At 33.3% G+C, this 13,103-nt stretch overlaps 1 protein-coding gene across 2 annotated transcripts in view; it reads right to left on the minus strand.

The window, feature by feature from the left end:
• Positions 1-1,156: 1,156 nt before the first annotated feature.
• LOC120348904 overlaps positions 1,157-13,103 on the minus strand; it is a 33,886-nt gene continuing 21,939 nt past the window's right edge. Inside the window, exons 4-8 of one of the 2 annotated variants that reach the window (XM_039439521.1) lie at positions 11,485-11,569; positions 10,562-10,594; positions 9,612-9,650; positions 8,279-8,427; positions 1,157-4,007 (exon numbers count right to left, since the gene is read on the minus strand). In XM_039439521.1, the coding sequence (XP_039295455.1) occupies positions 3,606-4,007; positions 8,279-8,427; positions 9,612-9,650; positions 10,562-10,594; positions 11,485-11,569 (708 nt within the window). In that variant the 3' untranslated portion in view covers positions 1,157-3,605. The remainder of the gene's footprint in view (positions 4,008-8,278; positions 8,428-9,611; positions 9,651-10,561; positions 10,595-11,484; positions 11,570-13,103) is intronic. The other variant, XM_039439522.1, reaches the window with a different exon arrangement.

Genomic DNA, 13,103 nt, shown 5'->3' on the forward strand with positions numbered 1-13,103 from the left:
GATACTGATTGAGTCAAACCAAACAAAAAACAATCACCAGTTTAAATAAGAACCAAAATAAGCATAAACCAATATAAACAAGAGCCATAAACCAGCATAAAAATCTGGTGTGGCGCACTCACACAACTTTCCTTACCGTTATGAAAATTGATCACCTGACGCTAGTGTTCACGCGCATCTCAAGTCTACTATTCAAAGATCTGAGCCAGCAGGTGACAGGATAATAACGCTGGAGACACACGAGGTCTGCTATCTCTTCATAGTGAATGATTTAATAAAATCAACAGTTGCCAACAGTTTTCAATTGAATAATCTTATTTTCTCGAATTTCGAGCTTATTTTCAATTTTATTTGAAAATGTTACCCAACATTAATTGTAGAGATTTTCATGCTCAATCTTTTCCACTTGAAATTTTTTGTTTAAATTGTATCTAAAGCCTGATAATTGGGAATCTAAAATCCAACTTTGCATAGATGGGGCGGAGCTCCTGAATTTTTACAGATATGGAGCTTGTAGCAGCTGATAGAGCTTATCAATGACTATTTTTGGTTTTTCCCCCCGACCCTTCATATAGTTTCAATCAGGTACTTGTGGATGAGAATACTGCGTGAGGTCTACTGTTCACAGAACTACTAGTTATCATAAATAGAAATACAAATCTCAGTACCATTTTTTGAATTATTTTATCACAAAATGTTTCAACATTCAAAATTTTTCAAAAATGGCATCAATGTTGAAACATGTTGTGATAAATAATTCAAAAGGGTACTGAAATTTGTATTTCTATTTATATTACAAGTAGCCCTAAATAGAAAAGAGACAATATATAATTATTATCATGTTTTTAAAGCACATTCTAGAAAGGGTGCATATTAAGATTCACTTATACATTGTGAAGCTGCGTTTACACCAAAGTTATCAACAAATGTTAATAACTTAATCCTTAAAGATTCTATTAGATTGAACGGAACTTGACAAACACATATGTTCATCATGTGTATGATAAGTTATGTTCAATCTAATAGAATCTATAAAGATTAAGTTATTAACATAACTTTGGTGTAAACGCAGCTTTAGGATGAGAAGTGAATAAATATTTTTTAATCTAAATTCTACTGTAACTTATTGAAATTTATGAGAATAAAACAGTACCAATTCAAATTCAAAAACACTGTATTTCACGAAGTGGTGTAATCTAAACTCTTACAATATGTTATTCAATGAATTAGAGTACACACTCAACTACTAATGTTTTCGAATCAACAATTTTGAACTAAAATCAAAACAAACTAAGATCAATAAATAATTTGATAAACCGAAACTATAGTTCCAAATCTCATAATTCATGGATATTAATAACATTTTACTAAAATTCTCACTCATATTGTGCTTCAGTTTTTATAATAACTTATGTATACGTGCAATTTGAGATTGTAGAATAATATAATCTAACCATTCAATTGAAATCAATACAAGTAACAATTTAAATGAATATCTAAACTTGATGGAAACGACTGTAAATTATGTCAAATGATAATAATAAGTTGGCATAAAATTACATGTTTTCAAAAAATAGCATGGGAAACAGTATACAAATGTGTGCCTGATATCGATTTTGGAATGTTTTAGAACATGATATTTTAAAATAAATTATTTTTATAGAAAATCTCAACTTTCAAACTGAAAATTTCTATAGAGATCAACAAGTCGTTGTAATAAAGTTTGATACTGGAGATTTCACGAGTTTACTCCAATAATTAGGTTATTAATGCCTTAAAATCAGGTAAGAAAGTTTTCAAAATTTGACAATTTTAAAACTAAATAAAATTAAATTGAATATGACACAAGCTGAAAGTTAAGACTAGTTTTACCAACACCAAAAATCAGTCTCAAAAATTACCAAACGGAACCATGAAATTTGAATTTTTTTATAATAATTATATTAGAAATTGGTCTTACTAAAGACATTGATAGAAAATTTTTTCTAGAGATACAGGCTGAGTATTTAACTTGAAATACACAGAATGATTACAAGGTAATACATTTCGAGAGGAATAACTAGAATTTAGCATTTTTTAGAAATAACTAGACATTTTTTAAACAATACAAAATAATAGAACTCTAGACGGATTTTTAAAATTGTAACAAATGTATCCTCCTTGAATTCCTAAGAGTTGGAAACTTTCAAGAATTTCAGGAAAAATAAAATAAAATAATACAATAACAAAATAATGAATATCTAAACTTGATGGAAACGACTGTAAATTATGTCAAATGATAATAATAAGTTGGCATAAAATTACATGTTTTCAAAAAATAGCATGGGAAACAGTATACAAATGTGTGCCTGATATCGATTTTGGAATGTTTTAGAACATGATATTTTAAAATAAATTATTTTTATAGAAAATCTCAACTTTCAAACTGAAAATTTCTATAGAGATCAACAAGTCGTTGTAATAAAGTTGATACTGGAGATTTCACGAGTTTACTCCAATAATTAGGTTATTAATGCCTTAAAAACATGTAAGAAAGTTTTCAAGATTTGACAATTTTAAAACTAAATAAAATTAAATTGAATATGACACAAGCTGAAAGTTAAGACTAGTTTTACCAACACCACAAATCAGTCTCAAAAATTACCTAACGGAACCATGAAATTTGAATTTTTTTAATAATAATTATATTGAAATTGGTCTTACTAAAGACATTAATAGAAAATTTTTTCTAGAGATACAGGCTGAGTATTTAACTTGAAATACACAGAATGATTACAAGGTAATACATTTCGAGAGGAATAACTAGAATTTAGCATTTTTTAGAAATAACTAGACATTTTTTAAACAATACAAAATAATAGAACTCTAGACGGATTTTTAAAATTGTAACAAAATGTATCCTCCTTGAATTCCTAAGAGTTGGAAACTTTCAAGAATTTCAGGAAAAATAAAATAAAATAATACAATAACAAAATAAAATTGACACATCTTGCTAATTGCTGATAGCTTTTAAGAAACGTAACAGAAAACATCAAACTTCTCAAATTTTGTGAGAATATAACATGGAAAATAAACTCAAACAAGTAACATGATTTTGGAAATAAAAATTGAACTCAAAAGTTATGTAAGTTTAAATTGGGATAATCAGAGATGAAGAGTTTTGAAACATGATAGAAAATTTCTTATTTATGAAGAGAACCAGTAATCAAAATCTTAATGGAATTAAAATACTAAAATCAGTAAAGATTGCTTTTCTTCAGCTTTCTAGAGCTGGAATAAAACTCATTCACACGATTGAATATTAAATTTGAAGTGCAAAAATGTGAAGCTCTTGAATCTTAGATATTGGAAAAGACATTATATTATATATATTAGCCACCAAGTATGGTCACAACAATACTATGATCACAAAATTCATACCTTCGGGACTGCCCAAAAATTTACAGCCAACCAAATTTCTCTCAAGTTATTGCACCAAAACTGAAACGAGACCGTTTTGGCGCCAAAACCAACAACCTAACCCAACTTAAATTTGGCGCCAACATTCAAATTACATTACTTTTCAAACTTGGCGCCAACAATTCCCCCCTCTCCACCAACACCTCTTAAATGGTCTCGGTGGGTTTTCCGCCAGCCGCCTCCGCCATTTTGGCATCGATGACGATGACCTCATCATACTTGGGCGGCGGCACCTTGGCGAGGCCTGCGCATGCGCCGCTGTCGGCGGCCAAAAACTGCGCATACTTGTCGGGCAGGTCGCTGTTGATGGGCAGATAGCAGGCAGATTTTTCGTCGACGATGAGTGGCTGAGTGGGCTTGGAGGAGTTGGCGCGGGCTTGGGCGCGGGCGCGCATGCGCGAGCGGACGCGGCGGAGGAGGAACATCATACGGAGGAGGACCACCATCATTAGGATGAGGCAGGCGAAGAGCAGGCAGATTGGGATGATGCCGAACTTGTTCACCCCTTTGGCCGGCAGCCACCAGCAGCGGAGGTGCCCGGAGTTCACCTAAAATTGAGCGCAAACTTCTTTAGTTAATACAAAGGACACGATACTTTCATCAACTAAAACCACTTCACCTATATGGGCTACTTTTTAACAAATTAATAAAAACAATATAAAAATCTTGAAGTACCCTTTATTTTTTACATTTATATATTATTTTAAAAAATAAAGAGTACTTCAAGATTTTTATATATAAAAATCTTGAAGTACCCTTATTTTTTTACTTCTTTTTAAAGTTTTTAAAAAATAAAGGGTACATCAAGATTTTTATATTGTTTTCATTAATTACTTCAAGATTTTTATATTGTTTTTATTAATTACTTCAAGATTTTTATATTGTTTTTATTAATTACTTCAAGATTTTTATATTGTTTTTATTAATTCATCAACCAGTTTACATGTGATAATTGTTTATAGTGAGGTCCACATTATAATGGCAGTGTTTGATTGGCAATGGTATTGCTATCCTTGTCTATCATTCAACAAAGCAGATAGCGCTATATCTTTCTCGCTTTGCTCTGTTGCTAGATCGTCTTTTAACAATGTAGAATTAATCATTAATGAATAAAATATTTCATATTAATAATGTAAATTGATTATTGAATCATTGAAAAATATAATTTCTTGTTTAATGACTGATTATAACTTACTTGTTTAATAACTGATTATTTTAAACGAGAATGAACAGTATTAATATTAAATCAATAAACCTGTATCAGCTACCGTCTATAGAAGGCATTGACAAAAATCTGATTTGGCTAACCCTCCATCAAGGCGCCTCAAGTCAAGAAGATACTTGAGACGTGATGAGCGGAAAGAAAATAAGAAGTGCGAAGGAGCTATGGAGACTGAGATGGTTGATTGATTGATTGAGTACTTTATTTATGTAGATTACAATATATACTGGCTCATACACTTATATACAATAGCTTACAATACAGCGAAATTATAGATGAATTTACATAATATAGACTAAGAAAATAATTATTGAACTGTATATGATATGAAAAAACAATCTGTAATAACTGTAGATAATTATATTGTTATGCATCTACATAAATTGGCGGAGCTTTGGACATATCAATGTCCATTCTTCGGAAAGAATATTAAAAATATCCTCCCCACTAACTCTCTACCAAATGCAGGGAGAATATTAAAAATATCCTCCCCACTAACTCTCGACCAAATGCAGGGAGAATATTAAAAATATCCTCCCCACTAACTCTTTACCAAATGCAGGGAGAATATAAAAAAATATCCTCCCCACTAACTCTCTACCAAATGCAGGGTTGCAGGGAGAGGTTAGGAACAAAGGTCTTGTGGATGACCCAAATGACATTGTCCCTGGCACCCAGCTGAGACGCAGAGAGTGGTGTGGCCTTAACCGGTTCAGGACGCAGGTGGGAAGGTGTGCTGAGCTGATGACAGCATGGGGATACACATCTGATCCTCTGTGCCAATGTGAGCAAATTCAATCAATGAATCACCTAGTGCCGGTTGCACAACAGCCGGTTAAATGTTAACCGTGATTAATTCCACGAGGACCAATCAGAGAAGCCGTCTTTTCAAAAACGCCTTCTCTGATTGGTTCCCGTGGAATTAATCACGGTTAAAATTTAACCGGCTTTTGTGTAACCGGGCCCTAATATCTGAGTGTCCACAACACTCCTATCATGGAGGGCTGACAGAAGTTTATGATGCTGGAGATGAGGCATTTCAGTGACCACAGAACTTACTAGATTCTATAAGTATTTAACATATTAAGTGTAAAATTATTTTTTTTAACCTTGGTCTATGAATGCATATGCATATATAATTATATATATTGACAAGGCAGAGGTTGGGCAACGTTTTCACCTATCTTACTCCACTGCCATTATAACGTGGACCTCACTATAGTACGTACAAAACACATGTATGTGATTATATTTGTTCAGGTTGTGTGCAAACAGAGAGTGGTCTTAAGCCAGTTACACACACATAAATTTTTGTTCGTACAATAGTTTGCTGTCCTAATGAATTCTATCAGATTGAACAAAACTTGACAAGCATAATTTATTGTGACTGAACGTGTCTTGTCTTGACTAACTGGTGTGTGCCTAGCCTAAGGCAAGGCACACACCAGTTAGTCATGACCAGACTAGTCACGTTTAGTCACAATACTTCACATTGTTGCTTATGAAGACATGTCTAATTGCAATGACTAATCAGTGTGTGTTGCTCCATAAGCAACTATGTGAAGTATTGTGACTAATCGTGACTAGTCTTGTCTTGACTAACTAGTGTGTGCCTACCCTTACACAGCACTGTTTGCTTGTCTATCGAAAATATCTGATGAAACGTTACGTTAGTGGAAACACAACCTATTCATAACTGAAAAGTATTTCTCGAACACATCATATTTCTGGCAACACATCATATTCATAGCTGAAAAGTATTTCTCGAACGAATAATCAGCTATAGTCCGAGAGATATTACTCTCAACATGAAGAGGTGTAACCGATTTCTCGTTGCACAGTTATCTAAATTTGGGAGAGAAATAGCACAAGGTTAACTTACTTTTTCTCTCCCTTTCATTCCTTACATATTGTATGAATCAATGAAGAATTCTGATAACCAAATATTTTCAAAATTTTAATCAAATATAAACCCTGCACTGCTGTTAATTATTTTGTCATATATATACCCAGAAGACACACTACTCAACGTTTGGGAAGAACTCGGCTATAGACTTGATGTGTGCCGTGTGTCAAATGGTGCTCACATAGAACACTTGTAAGCTTGAATGAAAAAGACTAAGAAATTGTCAAAAAAACCACTGATTTATTGATAATTAGAAAGACCGGTTTCGGTTATTACACCATTGTCAATCTCTGATAAACTAAAACTAAATACAAGAGCAGCAGAATTTATACTAGTAGGCGAGTACTGCTATTGGTCGAGGGCATGAACGCCTGCCATTGGCCTATCTAGACAGTCTCCTCCCCCTCAACGGTGTGACAAAATGGCGGCTTAAGCAACAGAATCGCCATGATAATAAAATTTAGCCTACTTTTTAGTACAAAATAAGAACCAAGAAAACAAATGTGTAAGATTGTATATAAGCTTGTATATAAAACTGTTTGAGTTGGCTCTTTCATTTGACATATCATTAATAACTGTAAGTATAATGTAATAAATCTTATAAAGCGTTAAAACCCCGATATTCATTTATAGACACCCGGTATTATGATATTATCATCATAATATATTCAAAAATTATTTTGAAATAATCATCATCAAATAAACATCACCGAAACTAGTAGTTACAATTTGTATTCTTGTTTTATTATTTTTAAAGGGTACTATAATTTTATTTTATAAATATATTCAAACTTCAGTAAACAGTTTGTAGCATGGACAGAGTAGTGGAGAGGAGTAAGCATGCTGCGACCAATTGCATGCTGACACAAAAGTGTGGATAATGCTGTCAGATAGTGGCAGAGATTAGTGAAGAAGGAAAGAGCATCGGGCCTCTCAGTCTCCGAGAAAGAGCCGTGTGAAATGTAATATCTCCCGAACTAGTGTTTTCATCCATGCCCTAGCCATGTTTCGACCTTAGACCAGTTATAGAATAGACACGCTGGGAAGTCTACCCTCTGAATCCAACATCTACTGTCATATCACCCCATCGTGACGTCAGCATCGGATAGAAAACTTTCAGATTGTGTCAATTTCAGATGGAAGTAAATTATTATATATGAGAATGGTAAACTCCCGCTGCGCTCCCGCTGAAATAGACACAATCTGCTATGGAAAACAATGTGAACAAACTCTACAGAAAAAGTTTTCTATCCGATGCTGACGTCACGATTGGGCGATATGGCAGTAGTTGTTGGCTTCAGAGGCTAGACTTCCCAGCGTGTCTATTCTATAACTGGTCTAAGGTTTCGACTCATCAGGTTATTTTCAAGTGTCAAAATCATTCAAAACACTATCCCATATCCCAGCAAAATGCATCAGAGCCTTATTTCATAAATTTAGAGGAAACATTTTAATATGACAAGTTAATCTATTTTTATAAATGAATGTCCGTGTGTTTGTTTGTACCCTATAGACTTAAAAACTATAATCATTTTAATATTTCAAGTTAATAATTATTATAAAAGTTGAATCTAATTAAAATCTTAAATCGTATTTGTTTCCTATAGACTTAAAAACTATAATCATTTTAATATGACAAGCTAATAATAATTATAATAGTTAAGTCTTATTTAAATCTTAAATCATATTACCTTATTATCTTCATTGGTCTCATCAACCTCTTCAACAGGCAGGGTCTTTATTTTGATGATTGGCAGTTTGATGTCCCTCAAAAACCCGATTCCAGTTTGACCCTTGAGAGCTGGATCCGTCAGAACGTCATCAGTTTCAAGGTCAGTGCCTGGAAATGTATTGAATAATTTATAGATTTGTCAAATAAATTATTTGACCGAGCGTAGTGAGTACTATTACTACTTTGCAACTTATTTACTTGTTATTTATTTCATCTTATCCATAGTCAATGACAAGGGAATCGTCATACCAGCACGTATTAGCATATAAAAACAATAGCGTAAGTGATAACTTAAAAATCTGGTGAGGCGCACTCACACATCTTTCCTTGCCCTTATGAAAAATTATTGATCACCTGACGCTAGTGTTCACGCGCATCTCAAGTCTATACTATTCTATTTGAGCCAGCTGGTGACAGGACAATAACGCTGAAGACACACGAGGTCTGCTATCTCTTCATAGTGAATGATTTAATAGAATCAACAGTTGCCAAAAGTCTGCAATTGAATAATCACATTTTCTCGAATTTGGAGCTTATTTTCAATTTTAGGTGAAAATGTTACTGGACATTAATTGTAGAGATTTTTATGCTCCATCTTTTTCTCTTGAAAATTTTTTTAAATTGTATCTGAAGCCTGATAATTGGGAATCTTGAATCAAACTTTGCAAAGATGGGGCGGAGCTCCTGAAATTTTTACAGATATGGTACTTGAGGCAGTTGATAGAGCTTATCAATGACTATTTTAGGTATGAATTTGATCGAAATCGTTAGAACAGTTTTCAAGAAAATAGCAAAAAACCCTGTTTTTGACAACATTTTTGTCATTTTAGCCGCCATCTTGGATTGCATTCGATCGAAATTGTTCGTGCGGATCCATATATTGTAAGGACCTCAAGTTCCAAATTTCAAGTCATTCCGTTGATTGGGAGATGAGATATCGTGTACACAGACGCACATACACACACACACACACACAAACAATAATTAATCCTACACTTATGCTATTGTTTCTCTATGGTATTAGTCACATACGTATAATCACGTACCAATAGATTATTTGTACAGTACAACTTTGCAACGTTGCCATTCCAGTCTGTAAGAAATAAGTTGAGACTTGAAGAAAACAGGTTTTTTGATTTTAGGCAAGGAAGACTTTATTTATTGAGAGACTATTTGTAGAATAACAAATAAAAATAGAATAGATAATAGTAATATAATAGTAAGAATAGACACTATAATATCTAATAGATCTGTTATGATAAGAAATAGATAGAATTTAGTAACAGCCTTACCTTTGTTCTCATCCAAAGTAGAGATATCTTGATCAGCAACTGGAAAAATAAGAGAATACGACTTGAAAAAGTTTTGTAAATTCATTTTTTAGAAATTCTATTTTTTCGGAAAGCCAATTTTCTGACTCCAGCTGTTCAAAGTCTAGAAGAACTTAGCTAAACCCCGAGTTTGGAAACCGGCCCCCAAGAATATGCATATAGTAAAGGAATAACCTATGGTACAGTGAAAGTAAAGGAAATAATAAAGAATGATATACCACAGAATATAGTAGAAGAATAACCGACAGTAGCATTTAAAGGAAAGACTTAAGAATATACAGGATATTATACCATATAATAGAGAGAAGGAGTAAACTATAGTAAGACTGAAGGAATTCTTTTCAGAATTAAATTCTCTACAATTTTTATTGCAAATATCAATTATTTACTGGTCATTAAAGAAAGTTATTGGGCATCAAACGTGGAAGTCTGTGTTTTTCTACTTGGATTTTTTTGCATATTCCAACTTTTTTCTCAAAAACTACTCACACTACAGCTTCCAGACTAGTTTTATTCAATTTTTCAGATATTTTTCCATATTAATCCAGCATAAGTTTATCAAAAACTAGTCCCCAAACAATTCAGTAACGGTGTATTTCACCAGAGGAACTGAATTCCGGGCGAAATCATTCACCCTGTATTGCTCGCTAATGAAGCGTTTATGGATATATGTTTATAAGAAATTTTTTCTTATTTTTACCTCTACTATCACGTATTAAATTATTTTACCATAATTAAGAATCACCCTGTATACAGGATACATCAGGATACATACAGGATAGTGAATGTAGTTAAGGATACATCTAAAGAAATAGTAAAGAATAATAGAAATTTGAGAAACATTAAAAATAAAATCGAAAGCAAAGAGAAGCTCAAAAATCAAACCAAAAACATCTAGGCAACTATTTTACCTTGAGCTTCCCCGGGAATTATTGTATTTCCATCTGAAACAATAATATTGTAGAGTTTTATAATACTTTTCAATAATGAATTGCATAACAAAAACTTAAATATTGATCACCAAATTTGGATGAAAGGATGGAATGTTTAGAAATGTATAAGGGTTTCGTTTTGAAGATGATGCTCACATAAGCTCTAGGCTTGTGCGTGAGTAATAGGTAAGATTATGAATTTGATAAGAAAGATTTGAAAGATGATATGATGATTCATTCATTCCTTTTTATAAATATTAATGATGAGCTAATTTTATTTATTGCACAAATGATTCCTACACGATCTTTTTAGCTTGTGCCTGGGTAAGTGGAAGCCTCCATGTCTACCAGCGGGATTCGAACCCGCCACCAGGTCGCGATAGCAGACTGGAGGGTGCAACGCCTTAAGGTATGCGCACACAGATCGTCATCGGACGGACGGCACGCATCGGAGGATTAGATTTGATGCATTGTTTTCAATTGGAATGCGCATACCTATCTGCATCGTATAGGTATGCGCACTCCAATTGTAAACAATGCATCAAATCTAATCCTCCGATGCGTGCCGTCAGTTCGATGACGATCTGTGTGCGCCTATCTTTAGTCGTTTCCACTATCCTGGTCGGCGTTTTAATCAGTAGTTAATCACGGTTAAATTTAATAGATGTACGCGCAACTGAGCCTCAGTATAATACACAATAGTAAGGTACCTACATGATTGTATGAAAAAAATTGAGATTTAATGAACATGCGATGAAAAGAACAACATTACAAAAGTAATTTGAATGATAAAAAGAATGAAATTATTACAAAAGTACCTAATTTGAATGATAAAAATAATGAAATTAAAAGAGTAATTTTAGCCTACTAATTTGAAAGTTAATTAGAGGTAAGTTACCAACCTGATTGCAGAGACTTGAGACCGTTTCCATCATCGAAGAAGAACGAGAAAGAAAAGCTGGATGTGATAGCGAAATCTTCCGGGGTCTGTGAAAACAAAAATATACTTCAGAATATTTCAAAATTGAAACTAAGTTGAATAAAAAATATATTATTTAGATCCTTCATGCCATTCGATTTATTCCTGTATTTACTTTCAACTGTCAACATTCCTGCCATCATTTTAAATATCTTATGTTTCCCATACAACCAATGCAGAAGGTTCAAAGAAATTCTTACTATTTTGTGATTTAATTTGTTTTCTCAAAGTAAAAAGTGAATTCGTATGGCTTTTGTTGATGGGGAGTCCCTTGCGGGAAGGTCCCACCGCCTGAATATATAATTCAAGCCGTCAATGGGCCTTACGACTGTCATACTTCAGCTGGGACCGACAGTTTAACGTGCCCATCCGATAACACGGGTGTGATCTGGTTAAGAACCTTTTGGTAATGAGAGGGTTTGAACCCGGGATCTCCATGTTGCTACGCAAGCACTCTATCCACTAGAGCACGGATCACTCCGTGTGATTCACTTCTCAAAGTGATTTTATTTTATTATTTTTCGCGACACTGCACAGAAAGCAGCTGTTTTCCAGTCCCTACGTAGATCTGAGAGACATTGTTTGCAGACGACTCTCGCCTGACGTCGGAACAGGTTTCTTTCCGGCCTAGGCCGGAAAGAGTACCCTTTCCAGCCGCTGACATGGAACTAAGAAAGGTGATCAAAAAACAGCTGATCAAAAAACTTTTCATTATTCAATAATTAAAACATTTATAAGAATATCATCTTATTGTCATTTGAAAGAAAAAAAAAGTATAAACTCAACCTCTCACATAATTGAACATCATCTTTTAGGTTATTTGGACAAATCAGAATAAAAAATAAAAATACTTGGACAATTTTCTGATATTCGGATTACCTTAGATTTGCTAGAGCTATCACCTTCCACTTCTGCTTTCGGAAGTGCTTAGTAAACAACTATTCTCATATATATATATTGTTTATTTTTGTGTGTGGCGAAAAATAGCGTTCGCACCACGGGCAAAAATGTTTTTCCGGCTCTCAATCTTTTGAAAACCGATTTCGAGCCGGAAATATCTCATTTTCTGCTCTAGGTGCGAAATATACTATTTCAGTACTATCGTCCATCAGGTTAGTATCGTATATCGAAGTTGTCAGTACTATAATACTTTTTTAATATAACAACCATACAATGATATAAATTATTCAAAATTATATTTTAGTTTTGAAGCATCTAAATTTGGAAATCTACTTTGGAAAATTTTGTGAATTGAAGAACTACAAGACTTAACCTATTTCGGACTATGTGTAACCTTATCTAAATTTGGGAGAGGAATAGCACAAGGTTACCTATTTTTCCTCTCTCTATAATTTTGATGATGTACTTATTGTATAAATGAATGAATAGTCTATGATTATATATTATGTGGTTTGAATAGAAATTGGGAAATTTATTCATTTAGTATAAAAAAATAAAAAAGATTCATTTTATATTACAGTAACTATCTGAATTAGTCTACAACCTACCCGGATAGGTCAGTCAAAACCTATACAAATTGAT

The sequence above is a fragment of the Nilaparvata lugens genome, chromosome 13 (assembly GCF_014356525.2).
Source record: "Nilaparvata lugens isolate BPH chromosome 13, ASM1435652v1, whole genome shotgun sequence".
NCBI classification, from domain to species: domain Eukaryota; kingdom Metazoa; phylum Arthropoda; class Insecta; order Hemiptera; family Delphacidae; genus Nilaparvata; species Nilaparvata lugens.